General features: G+C 37.7%; 1 protein-coding gene and 8 non-coding genes across 11 annotated transcripts in view; all 9 read left to right on the forward strand.

The window, feature by feature from the left end:
* The window catches only part of LOC114251098 (uncharacterized), a 41,633-nt gene that overhangs the window by 26,331 nt on the left and 2,692 nt on the right, over positions 1-12,610 (forward strand). For all 3 annotated transcript variants that reach the window (XM_089736409.1, XM_089736408.1, XM_028185295.2), the window contains 8 exons: positions 1,862-2,055; positions 3,687-3,828; positions 6,522-7,169; positions 7,502-7,652; positions 8,848-9,075; positions 10,468-10,607; positions 11,418-11,529; positions 12,000-12,432. In XM_089736409.1, coding sequence (XP_089592535.1) covers positions 1,862-2,055; positions 3,687-3,828; positions 6,522-7,169; positions 7,502-7,652; positions 8,848-9,075; positions 10,468-10,607; positions 11,418-11,529; positions 12,000-12,432 — 2,048 coding nt within the window. The remainder of the gene's footprint in view (positions 1-1,861; positions 2,056-3,686; positions 3,829-6,521; positions 7,170-7,501; positions 7,653-8,847; positions 9,076-10,467; positions 10,608-11,417; positions 11,530-11,999; positions 12,433-12,610) is intronic.
* On the forward strand, positions 2,978-3,096 carry LOC149500473 (5S ribosomal RNA). The gene has a single exon (XR_016324937.1). It is a non-coding gene; the product is annotated as a 5S ribosomal RNA (ribosomal RNA).
* Positions 3,168-3,286, forward strand: LOC149500474 (5S ribosomal RNA). Its single transcript, XR_016324938.1, has one exon. It is a non-coding gene; the product is annotated as a 5S ribosomal RNA (ribosomal RNA).
* LOC114251130 (5S ribosomal RNA) lies at positions 3,358-3,476 on the forward strand. Its single transcript, XR_003625089.2, has one exon. It is a non-coding gene; the product is annotated as a 5S ribosomal RNA (ribosomal RNA).
* Positions 9,560-9,678, forward strand: LOC114251122 (5S ribosomal RNA). Its single transcript, XR_003625081.2, has one exon. It is a non-coding gene; the product is annotated as a 5S ribosomal RNA (ribosomal RNA).
* LOC114251123 (5S ribosomal RNA) lies at positions 9,750-9,868 on the forward strand. Its single transcript, XR_003625082.1, has one exon. It is a non-coding gene; the product is annotated as a 5S ribosomal RNA (ribosomal RNA).
* Positions 9,940-10,058, forward strand: LOC149500475 (5S ribosomal RNA). The gene has a single exon (XR_016324939.1). It is a non-coding gene; the product is annotated as a 5S ribosomal RNA (ribosomal RNA).
* On the forward strand, positions 10,130-10,248 carry LOC149500476 (5S ribosomal RNA). The gene has a single exon (XR_016324940.1). It is a non-coding gene; the product is annotated as a 5S ribosomal RNA (ribosomal RNA).
* On the forward strand, positions 11,817-11,935 carry LOC114251124 (5S ribosomal RNA). The gene has a single exon (XR_003625083.1). It is a non-coding gene; the product is annotated as a 5S ribosomal RNA (ribosomal RNA).

The raw sequence follows: 12,610 nt of genomic DNA on the forward strand, positions 1-12,610 counted from the left end.
ATACGACATCCCTAGATTTATCGAGAACATTCTGGGCAAGTCGAGTAGCTTCGACGTGTGTTTTCGCTATCTGATAATGGCGTTGTACTTTTCAATCTTATTTTGTAACATGATTGTGAAACATGGAATATTTCAACGTTAATTTCACCAACATCAGGACGCCCGGTTAACTTGAAAATATGTTTACCTATGACTAGGACTGATGACAATATCATAATTTTATTACTTTGGTTAAATATCTGGTTCAGGAGGATCAGAACAAAAAATACTTTCAAATTCTGAATTCGGTTTGCGGTAAACTGTTTGGGGTTGGTGCATTAAAAACTATGCTATAGTAACCGGCAAACTTCTTGAGCAAATGACCTTGACTGCGCAGAACCGAATTTTAGATCACTTTGGTGGTGAGGGTGAGGCGCGACGGCAGGGGAAATCGTATCGAGCGCGTTATTGGTAGATCAGTAGAACCTTGCGCCCCGCACCGCGCCCTCGTTCCGCTTGCTCCCAAAAGTACGCTTGCGTACAGTGGAAAGTCTATCGTTATTAATCGTTAAGTTATTTGTTACAATTACTTGTGGACTTTGTTGCCATTGCTATTTGTTGAGTGTTTGTTGATTTTTTTATAAAACATACACTATGCCGCGACAAACCGGTGTAGTATTCAAAAGAAAGGGTAGAAAAATTGTGTACGACGTATATTGCTTCATTATAAAACAGGGGAAGAATGATATGGAAAAAGTAAAACAGACTTCGGAAGCAACAAAAACGTCCGTGAGTACTGTTAGGTGCATTATTAACGAAGCTAAAGGCTCTGGCTTGCTCGCCGTGTTTCGGACTCCGGGTAAGAAAAGATCAGGGAAGAAGAAAGTTACCGGAATGGATAGTTTCGTTCAATCTGTAATAAAAAGATGTAATCATAATAACTACATAACCAGCAGCGAAACTCCGTACCGTAGAAAGGCTTCGAAAAATGTAAAGAATATATAGATTTTAATGGCTCGGTATGAAGTTTACGACGAATTATGAAAGAGCTAGGCTTTAGATGGAAAAAAAACAGAAAATAATCGGAAGCTGGTAATTGAAAAAAGTTACATTCGATTACTACGAATCGAATATCTTCAAAAAATAATTAATTATAGACAAAAAAGTAGACCGAACCGACCGAGTTGTAAACTACACCGATGATCCCTATGTCGACTCATCACGATGATAGCAACTCGGGTGATAAAAACAGTGATGATGATGGTCAAGATTATGATAACGAAAAAAAATAATTACAAATACCAGCTTCGCTTCAACTGAACCAAGACCTGGCAACAGCTCTAGTTTTGACTTATAGAAGGAATATCTATTTTACCCCAAGATTAAATTATTACAATTATTAACCTATATTTTTTGTTGATGTTCTCATAAATATATAAATAAATACATATGTTGATTTTAATAATTTAATAGCATTATGACGCAGAGTAAATAATGTTTTTGCACGTGAGTGTACCATGCGCAAACTTACCCCCACTACGTCAACAAATGCTCAAGAAGTTTGCCGGCTATTATACCTTTTAGTTAGCTTGTTGTTTACGGTGGGATATACTCTAACGCACCATGGAAAGTTGAAATTGTTAACATACACCAAATTTATCGGAATGAATTAATTAAATTTTATTATGTGAAAAAGTCTGTGCCATTGCTTTTTGTGTTTTTATAAAAATCGTGTGCTCAAAGAAGCGTGTTTTTAAGTTATGAAATGTATTTATTTGATTTTTGATTATTTACAATATTTATGAGCACTGTATTTAATAAATCACAGTCCTGTAAGCTTTCTGCTTTCAACAAACACATCATTCAACTGTCCAATTTGTAGCATTACGACCTTGGAAGGACTTGAGCCGCGAAAAACTGAAGGAACAATACACGTTGTGGAGGTCCGGCGTTAACTTACCTAATGATGGAACTTATCCGGGTTGTCTGCTGGCGCTCCTACAGAGTGGCTTGAAAGTACAAAGGAACGAACGCATCGACTTGGACACATTGCAGAAAACTTTGCAAAACGTAAAGGTAAGTTCTTAAGAATTGCGGTAAACTCTGCTAATTTATACACGACCCCCAATGAACCGCCAGACTTCAAGATGTCAAAAGGTTTGTTTTGATTGTGTACATTGATGAACCGGGTCAATTCCAAGTAGTGCTTCGTGATAACGACGAACCTATAACGTCTTATATTGCGACGCGACACGGAACAAAGTTATTCTATTGTATTGAACTTTATCACATAAAGATAAAGCCATTTTTCCTTACCTAATCGCTGGGAACCTAAGGGGCTATCCCAACTATGCGCGGTTTGTTAGGTGCGCTTCCGGGGCCTGATCTTGGAGGGGTTGCTAATACAAGCCCTAACTGGAGCAATGTTTCGCTGAATCTACCCCCAGATCTAAATCACGACCCACTGAGGCGATCTGAGGAGAATTATTCAGTTGGCTACTGTCGATGATACAATTGTCACGACCCATCTAGTCTCAGTTAATTTATACCGGACTATTTTTACTACATAGGTATTGAGTTCGTATATGTACCAAAATTAAGTTTAAATATCAACGATTTTATAAATTACATGATATTATAATATTATTAAATATGTAATAAAAAATTGCTTAGTGATAAATATAAATACTATTAATTTTTTGTTAAGAATGTTAAATCGTAGTAACTTTTAACACCCATTACTGCCCGCACGAATGGGTACCACCGCCCTGCCTATTTCTGTGTTGAAGCAGTAATGCGTTTCGGTTTGAAGGGTGGGGCAACCGTTGTTCTCTAAAAACTGAGATTTAGAACTCATACCTCAAGATGGGTCGCGGCATTGAATTGTTTGGTGTCTATGTGTTCCGGTGACTATTTAATACCAGGTGAGCTGAGAGCGAATGATTTCCTGTTAGCAATAAAAAATATACATGTATGTGTACAATACGAGTGTCCTCGTGCCAACGTCCATACCATGTTGAATACACCGGTTCTCGTCCGATCACCGAAGTCAAGCAACATCGGGCGTGGTCAGTACTTGGATGGGTGACCGCCTGGGAACACCACGTGATGTTGGCTTTTTGCTTTGTTTTCTTTTGATAACTAGTGACGACACGCAGATTTTCTCCGTGCAATACGACCGTTTCATCGCCAACGTCCATACCATGTTGAATACACCGGTTCTCGTCCGATCACCGAAGTCAAGCAACATCGGGCGTGGTCAGTACTTGGATGGGTGACCGCCTGGGAACACCACGTGATGTTGGCTTTTTGCTTTGTTTTCTTTTGATAACTAGTGACGACACGCAGATTTTCTCCGTGCAATACGACCGTTTCATCGCCAACGTCCATACCATGTTGAATACACCGGTTCTCGTCCGATCACCGAAGTCAAGCAACATCGGGCGTGGTCAGTACTTGGATGGGTGACCGCCTGGGAACACCACGTGATGTTGGCTTTTTGTTGATTTCTTTGTTTCGCAATTTATTTGCAATCCAGAAATTCCATTGTTTCATACTTTGTATATAGTCGGACATAATAGCGCGATGATTTACAAGATTTCAACTATTATTACGAGTATGTACTGGTTGTATAATTTTTTTTTAAAGAAATACTAGTAAATAATATTCGTACATACATATTTATACCATTAAATATTTATTTTTAGCGCGACCTGGATTACTTGGGTTACTTTATAATACCGGCACGGCTTCCTCACAAAAAGGCTACATTCAGCACTGCCGAATGGGAAACTGCATCACCTGCGGCTTCTGAATGTCAGAGTCCAAAAAACGTAGAACATAGAGCAGGTAAATAACATCATTATTTAACCGCATCAAATGCGGGTCATCAATTTCTAGCTGCGTGAGGCACTCGTACGCCCTGCGCATGCTTAACAAAACATCATTTTTGTTTTGTTTAATAGTTGTTTTTTTAAAAGCGTGAAATGTATGTTATTCGAACGCAATACGAGATTATTATTTTTATTGCTTAGATGTGTGGACGAGCTCACAGCCCACCTGGAGTTAAGTGGTTACTGGAGCCCATAGACATCTACAACGTAAATGCGCCACCCACCTTGAGATATAAGTTCTAAGGTCTCAGTATAGTTACAACGGCTGCCCCACCCTTCAAACCGAAACGCATTACTGCTTCACGGCAGAAATACACTCATTTGTTGAGACAGTGTGTTTTACAGTGGTATTGCCGACCTGCTAACTCACTGCCAATCGGCTCGTAGGGTATTGAGGCACGGTATGCGCTCCAGCAACCATTTATCACCAGACAGGTCGTGAGCTCGTCTGTCGGTACCGACAAAAAAAAACATGTTCTATCTATCTATATTATACTAGCTGACCCGACAAACTTTGTAGTGCCTCAATCGATAAATAAAAGACCTAAAGTTTTGTATAAAATAAACTTAAAACCAACAAAAGGAATTTAGTTTTAGGAGGATAATAAAGTGTTACGATAATTTACCGTTTTATTTTGATTAAATTTTCCATGAGTTCCTTTCGCAAAAAATACGAAATAGCAGTTTTATTGGCAAGAAAAGTGGCAAGTGTTGTACTATTTTGAAATCTAGACTAAGTGGGCCATCTTTCAAAAAAACTTGCCATAGGTAGTGCATAGACCTATATAGTAGGGACACGACATATTGTTCTATACGTACAATTGCTTATATAAATAGCACCCATTTTGAAGGCACATACATAAACATATATCTATCTCGTTCTTACTCAGCACTTTAACTCGCAAGAAAACAATATAACAGTATTTCAGTGCGTACATAAAATGAAACATGAATATACGTAAATATCTCCGTCTCCGTCTAATGAGGCCGAAAATCCGCCATGTTTAGCGCGCCAAATGTCATTGTCACGTCAGTTCGGCCGTCTGTTTTGGGTTGTACATTATTTATTGACTTTGATATCGATTTAATATGATTGATTATATAAAATTTCATAATTTATCATGCTTAAAACATACAAAAATAATAATTAAAACGTATTTTATAGGATCTCAAGAAAGTCGATGCCCTAAAACTATTATCTATATGTATTTAAATTCATTATGGAGCCCTCATCCGAAAAATCCATTTTTCGGTCGGAATCTATTGATCATGACACTAATCATAAATACCACTTTAAAATATGTCATCAAAACATATTTAGACATTCTGTTTAGATATTTCGGGAAAAAGGCTACCGACAAAATCTCTTCGGAACTATTTAAATAAAATAGTTTTATTCCGCAGTGAGTAAAACACTATTGTAAATTTGTTAAATATTTAATAATTAAGTGGTTTTAGAGAGGAAGTCACAAGGAATGACGTTTGTAATTAATGAATAAATGTTCTGTAGGTGTTTTTTTTTTCACGCGGTCCCTTGATAAGTTTAAAATTTGAATCACTCTCAAGCGAAAGTGATTCAAATGGTGCGGCGCACCTTCCTTGGGGTGCGCTGCGGTAGTATGTTACGGACTTTAGAGTCAGCAAAACAATTAAAATAGATTGTAATAGTCTAAGAAAAACACGTACTCAAAATACGATAACATTTAGCATGCTAGAAATGGGCTGATGGCTTTGAACTACGCCATATCTTTCTGTTTTGCGACAAACGACAACTTTATAAAATCAGTGTAGCAACTTTTAAAAATCATCATATCGTTTACTTGGCAAATTCGAAGGACGAACTTGTCTTAGATTTCACCCATCTAAATCATATCATATTTGCACATAACAATATACATACTTACTTCCCATTAAAGTATAAATTCTACAAATAAATAATACTCAACAATATTTAAAATAAAATGAGCCAAGAACGTTTATCGATAAAACCTGATAACATTGAAATCTTTTGTACAGCACTAAAGCCGCCATGTTTTGTGGCCAGATGACGTCACAGTGGCACGAAATTTTGGTTGACGTTTCATTTCCATAGGTTTCCTACTTCATTGAGGTAGTGTACATTTTTTTCCAACGTAGAGTGTCAAAGTTGACTGACATAAATTTTATAAACCATAACTCGTCAAAATTTAATTTATTTTACTTAGTTAACAATGATTATTACTTTCATTTGTGGTTACGATTAATAGCACTGTTATTTGAGATAACATTATTAAAAAAATCACTGTAAAATTGTGAAAATTGCGATCACAGTACCTAAAAATGCGACCAAGGGTGTAAAATTTTTAACTTTTTCGAAAAATGTCTATCATCGCTTGACTAAGTGACATGGATTTTTTTCTTATTTTTTTCATAACTGGTATACCTTGGCCTCTCGCCCGGTACCAGGTTATCGTTGAGTTTTGGGACTCCCTATATATAGATTATAATATATTAGAAACTGATGTGCTAACCAAAGTACACCTTAACTCTACTGGTATACCGAGGTGTAAACGCATAGAAACGACAAAAAATTCCAGACACAAAGAAAAAATATAAAATCATTAATCAATAGAGAGAGACGCTGTAAATGTTTCGTAAAATATTTTTCAGTTGTTCACGACCGCCATGATAGTTCCACTGAGAGCAGCGAGAAAGAATGCACTCGAAGCGACGCCAGCCCCGTTTACGAAACCATCAAAAAAGATTACGAAGACCCAATATACTCGTACCCGGAAAAAAGTTTCGTAACCGACAAGAAGATGTCTTTACAATACGATCGTTTGTCGGAAAAGGGATTGTCTAGTGCGTGCTCGACGCCGATCACTAAAATACGAGCAAGAATTAAAGACATTGGCACACCCGGAACTCTGCATCGGAGCGATTCCACAGAGTACTGTAGCATATTCAGTCCCAATCGAACTGTCAATTTTGAACTCAACAACAATAACAATAGAGATCAAAGCGTCGAGCGCCCTCTCTCTAAGCTAAGTAAGAGTTTCACGCCTCAGTCGTACAAGCCCTTACACATAAAAGTTCCAGAGTACAATTTCGATTCTATACGTCCTATTTTGAAAGAGCCCACCGGCTCTGAGCGCCCGTCGTACAATTTCGATATAAAAAACTACAGTTTGCCGACGACGCCTATAGCAAGGAGTACCAAGCTGAGAAGAAATGCTTGGCTTTCTGGGGACTTTAATATTTCCGATCGATGTTTCGAGAAATCAAAAGAGAACATTTTAAAGTCAATGGATAAAGAAGGTTAGTAGTAACAAATAGTAATAATAATATCGAGGGGTGAAAGGCTATTTGGTTTAAGCGACATTTTGCAACTTTACAGGAGAATCATTTAAAGTTTAAAATTTGGAAAAAATATCTTAACAAAAAAACTTATTTGTATGAGGTAAATTTAATTGAAGTTCAATTAAAAACATCTAAACGATGATACCAAATAAAACGGACCTTTATCTACAAAAATAAATGTCGCGTCCGTCTGGAAACATCATACATATAATTATTGGTTTTTGCTGTAGTATAATTTATACTCAAAATGACTTTATATTTTATTCTTTTTTAATTGATTTTCAAAACAGTTCGCTCAGCACCTGAAACTCCAGCCACGTCTGTATGTTCAATGTCGGAGAAACCATATTTTTCTGAAAAAAGTAGTCCCGAAGAAGATAAAAATGAAAGGACTCCTGAGAGCGTGGATACCATTCGAGATTGCTTTACGGGACTTAAACGGTAGTTTGCGTTCACTTGATTATATTTAATATAATTATTAAATTGCATTTGTCTGCAAACGACTACCAACATGCAGGCCAACCAAAAAATGTTAGAACTGTGAAAAACAGGAATAAGGCTAAATGATTATTGTAATTTATTTTATAGCCATGCATATTAATTACTCCTAACTTAAAAAAGGTACCGCGTCTGTCAAATATTCAGGTAAACTACAAAAATCGGCCCTAAACACGTCCTTACGGATCCTCCCGATCCATCGAAGTACTGCTCTTGCTAGGGCCAGTGTTAGCAACACTCCCGGTTTGAGAAGCTGAAATAACTTTGTTCGGATAGGTACGATATTCTTTAATTTAAAGCAGATTTATAAAGAATGAGAATATTGCTAATAATCTGAATTTTAAATGATAAAACTTCGTTTATATTTGAGTACAGAGTAAAAATAAAAATTTTGAACTGAATTTTCTAGAGATTTGCTGCATTTGTTATAACATGAAAATACCAAAGCGTGTCCGACTAACCAAACAAGATGGCGCCATAGTTAATCCATTTTACTACATTAAGGCATTTAGCTGCCTTTGATTTTATACGCTTCAATTAGCCTTCGAATAAGAATACACATTGCATTGCTCCAAGAGCGACGACATAATATAATTTTTGTCTTCATTGTGTTTGACGTTACGATTCGAATAAAACTAAAATAAATACGTACATAACTATTTGTAAAACTCGTCTGTCGTGGAGGGCAGAAAAACATATATCTTTGCAGAAAAAATACACTAAATGCTAATAGATGGCGCTCTTATAAAAATTACCCACAATAGTTCATGTAAGCCATACTGACCTTAAATCTACGTTCGATGGGAATTATAAAACGTTACACTCATTGTTTTTCTACTGGTGTTTTCTTACTGGTTGTAGGACCTCTTGTGAGTCCGCGCGGGTGAGTGCCACCATCTTGCCTATTTCTGCCGTGAAACAGTAATGCGTTTCGGTCTGAAGGGTAGGGTAGCTGTTGTAACTATACTGAGATCTTAGAACTTATATCTCAAGGTGGGTGGCGCATTTATGTTGCAGATGTCTATGGGCTCGAGTAACCACTTAACACCAGGTCCATCCATATAAGCAATAAAAAAAATAAAAAATCATAATTTATGTAATAATATTTTTCTTGTGTAAAAATTGTCGTTGCCCTCAGAATCGAACATCCACACGACTTTGTGTCGTCGGAGATGGACGAGACGTCTCGAGAACGAGCAAATTCATGGTCATTCAAATCGTCTTCCGAACGCGGCCCGAAATACAAAATAGAGGATGATTTATTGGCGAGAGTCAACGTCAAGCCGCTCGTCGCAATACACGAGCGATGGATATACGAGGCCAATAGGAAGAATGCCCGTTCAATGTCCTTACCAGAAGATAAAAGGTATGGGATACGCAAATATAATTTTGTTTATATTACAACAAAAAATTAATGCATCAATTGTTTTAAAGTCCACATGGACTATTAAAATGGTGAGGAATTTTGAAATGGCGCGTATTCAGTTAGTGGGATGAAAAAATAAATACATAAATAAAGGTAAAAAAAACACGCTTGTATAGCAAGCCGATTCAAAAAAGTATGTGTAATCTTTTATCCTGGTGATCGTCGTCAGGACATTAATCTTAAATACAACAAATATAACTTATTTTTCTGTACGACTATCGATCCTTGAATAGAAAAATATTAATGTTCATCTAGTGGAAGTTGGTGAAAATTACGCTCAAATATTCCATTACATATTATTATAAAGAAACCAATCGTTCTAATTAAAGTACGTAAAATAAATAACAATATTTTAACATTATTAATATGTACATACCTAACCTAAATTAATATACTTACTATCTCAGTTTATGATAAATTTATCGTCAACGTCCATACCATGTTGAATACACCGGTTCTCGTCCGATCACCGAAGTCAAGCAACATCGGGCGTGGTCAGTACTTGGATGGGTGACCGCCTGGGAACACCACGTGATGTTGGCTTTTTGCTTTGTTTTCTTTTGATAACTAGTGACGACACGCAGATTTTCTCCGTGCAATACGACCGTTTCATCGCCAACGTCCATACCATGTTGAATACACCGGTTCTCGTCCGATCACCGAAGTCAAGCAACATCGGGCGTGGTCAGTACTTGGATGGGTGACCGCCTGGGAACACCACGTGATGTTGGCTTTTTGCTTTGTTTTCTTTTGATAACTAGTGACGACACGCAGATTTTCTCCGTGCAATACGACCGTTTCGTCGCCAACGTCCATACCATGTTGAATACACCGGTTCTCGTCCGATCACCGAAGTCAAGCAACATCGGGCGTGGTCAGTACTTGGATGGGTGACCGCCTGGGAACACCACGTGATGTTGGCTTTTTGCTTTGTTTTCTTTTGATAACTAGTGACGACACGCAGATTTTCTCCGTGCAATACGACCGTTTCATCGCCAACGTCCATACCATGTTGAATACACCGGTTCTCGTCCGATCACCGAAGTCAAGCAACATCGGGCGTGGTCAGTACTTGGATGGGTGACCGCCTGGGAACACCACGTGATGTTGGCTTTTTGCTGTGGTTTCTTTGGTAACTCGTGACGACACAATGATGTTGTTTTGTTTGAGCATTGTGCAATACGATCTTTTCATCGCTAACGTACTTGGATGGGTGACGGCTGGTAACACCACGTGATGTTATATTTATGTTATATTTAGAATTTTTAAACCCATATATTGTAGTATTACTTTCCAGTATTTAAAATATTTCGTAATCGTTTGCTATTGTAGGTGTCAAATTCCGGCCGTCAAACCGGCGTCCCACTGCGTAGACACTCTGCAGAAGTCTCTGCCACAGCTGAATCTGAAGAAGTCTGGTACTAAAATATATAGGTCTTGTGCTGCCTCTCCGAATAGTAATACTAAAAACGGTAAGAGTTTAAAAAATGTTTTTATCTTACACTAGCTGACCCGACAGACTTCGTAGTGCCTCAATCGAGAAATAAAAGACCTAAAGTTTTTTATAAAATAAACTTAAAACAAACAAAACAAATCCGTCCGACGAGGGACATCATCAAAGGCAAAACAAAATTGTTATTTTATTTAATTCCGAGCATTTTCATATTTATCTACCTTTTAAACCTTCTCTGGACTTCCACAAATAATTCAAGACCAAAGTTAGCCAAATCGGTCCAGCCGTTCTCGAGTTTCAACGAGACTAACGAACAGCAATTCATTTTTATATATATAGATATAGAATATAGATAATATAATTGACAGCGTACAGCACAATGTCAATAGACGAGCCTGACAGCATGTGCTGAGGAATAAACATGACGTGACAGCGCCCACGTTGACTGTATAGGCTGCTTACTACATAACATCAGACTGGCCGTCACTTCGCCAAACTAACATTTTTAAATATATTAGTCCATTCCGTTTTCGCTTCGGATATAATTCCGTAATAGACTGTACGCGTTTAGAATTTTGTTCCGCAAATCTTTGTACTTGCATGGGGTACTAAATAAAATAATTATTTTCTATATCGAAATAATATTATTTTGACCCTTTAACAAGATTAAAAATAATTCATGATCACATGCTCTGTTATTACGTAAACGTTTAAAAATTATATTCAAACAAAAGAACAAAAAATGTGTCACATATTTATAAGGATTTCATTAATAAAATACTATGAAAACGGCATATTGTTAATTATAAATGCCGTTTTGAATTTGCAGATGTTCAGTGGGAGCAGTTCTGTCAAGCGCGGGACGCGATATCCAAGAATGTTTCTTTCCTGCAGAAAGAATCTGATCGATCACTTGTACAAAGACGGGATTCTAGTAATACGTAAGTATAGAGAATAAATACAAAAATTTCGTGGCAAATTCATTGTTAATTCATAAGTATGAGTGTGAGTAATTCATAAGAATGAAGCTAAGTAGCTTAATTAGAGTATGATAGATCTTACATCCTAGGATTATCGCCCCTTTTTATTTTAATATTGTGTTTAACGTATTATATCGTTGATGCGAAAATCTTGTTACACAGCAAAATTCAAAGTGAATATTTAGTTTAAAGAAGTAGGTAATATGTAATCTAGGAAATAACACTTCAAAACATTCAAATGGGCTATTGCCAACGTCCATACCATGTTGAATACACCGGTTCTCGTCCGATCACCGAAGTCAAGCAACATCGGGCGTGGTCAGTACTTGGATGGGTGACCGCCTGGGAACACCACGTGATGTTGGCTTTTTGTTGTAGGTCCTCATAAACCAATATTTTTAATATTTTATCTATTTACTGTTTATTTTCAGATCCATAGAAGAGAAATATGAAAGAAAGATAGACCAGGCGACGGACACGAACGGCATCGAGGATTTTATAAGGGATATGATCCGCAAGGAGTTCAAACACTTGCTCCACGAACTATCCGACGACGCGTCCACTGCGTCCGCGAACCGACACGAAGACATCCTCACCAAGGGCGTCATCGAATCTCTGAACGGCGCTGAAGACGACAAAACCACAAAAAGGGAACCGATCAAATCGTTTTCGCGAGTCAAAATCAACGGGAACAATAAACCGCTTCTTCAGATCACGTTCAGCCGCTCGGGCGAGAACAGTCTGCAGGTCCTGGACAACTGCGTCAACGTGACCGTCTGCGACACCGCCTCGCCCAGGGACGCGCCCGCCGACGACGTGCACCTCAACTCACTGAAGAGGTGTCAGGCTTTCAACGCTATTCAGGTGAGGTAACCCTATTCGCTTCAGTACGGGACCGCTCTAAAGCCTTGTTCGGACTAGTCGAGTATTTTAGTCGAGTACCGAGTAATTTAGTAGCTAAATGTGTCAGAGCACCAAAAATTTAGTCGAGTAGGTTAGTAAATAATTTAGTAAAGTCAATCCATTTTGTTCTATTTTATCA

This window comes from Bombyx mandarina, chromosome 21, assembly GCF_030267445.1.
Source record: "Bombyx mandarina strain Sakado chromosome 21, ASM3026744v2".
NCBI lineage: Eukaryota > Metazoa > Arthropoda > Insecta > Lepidoptera > Bombycidae > Bombyx > Bombyx mandarina.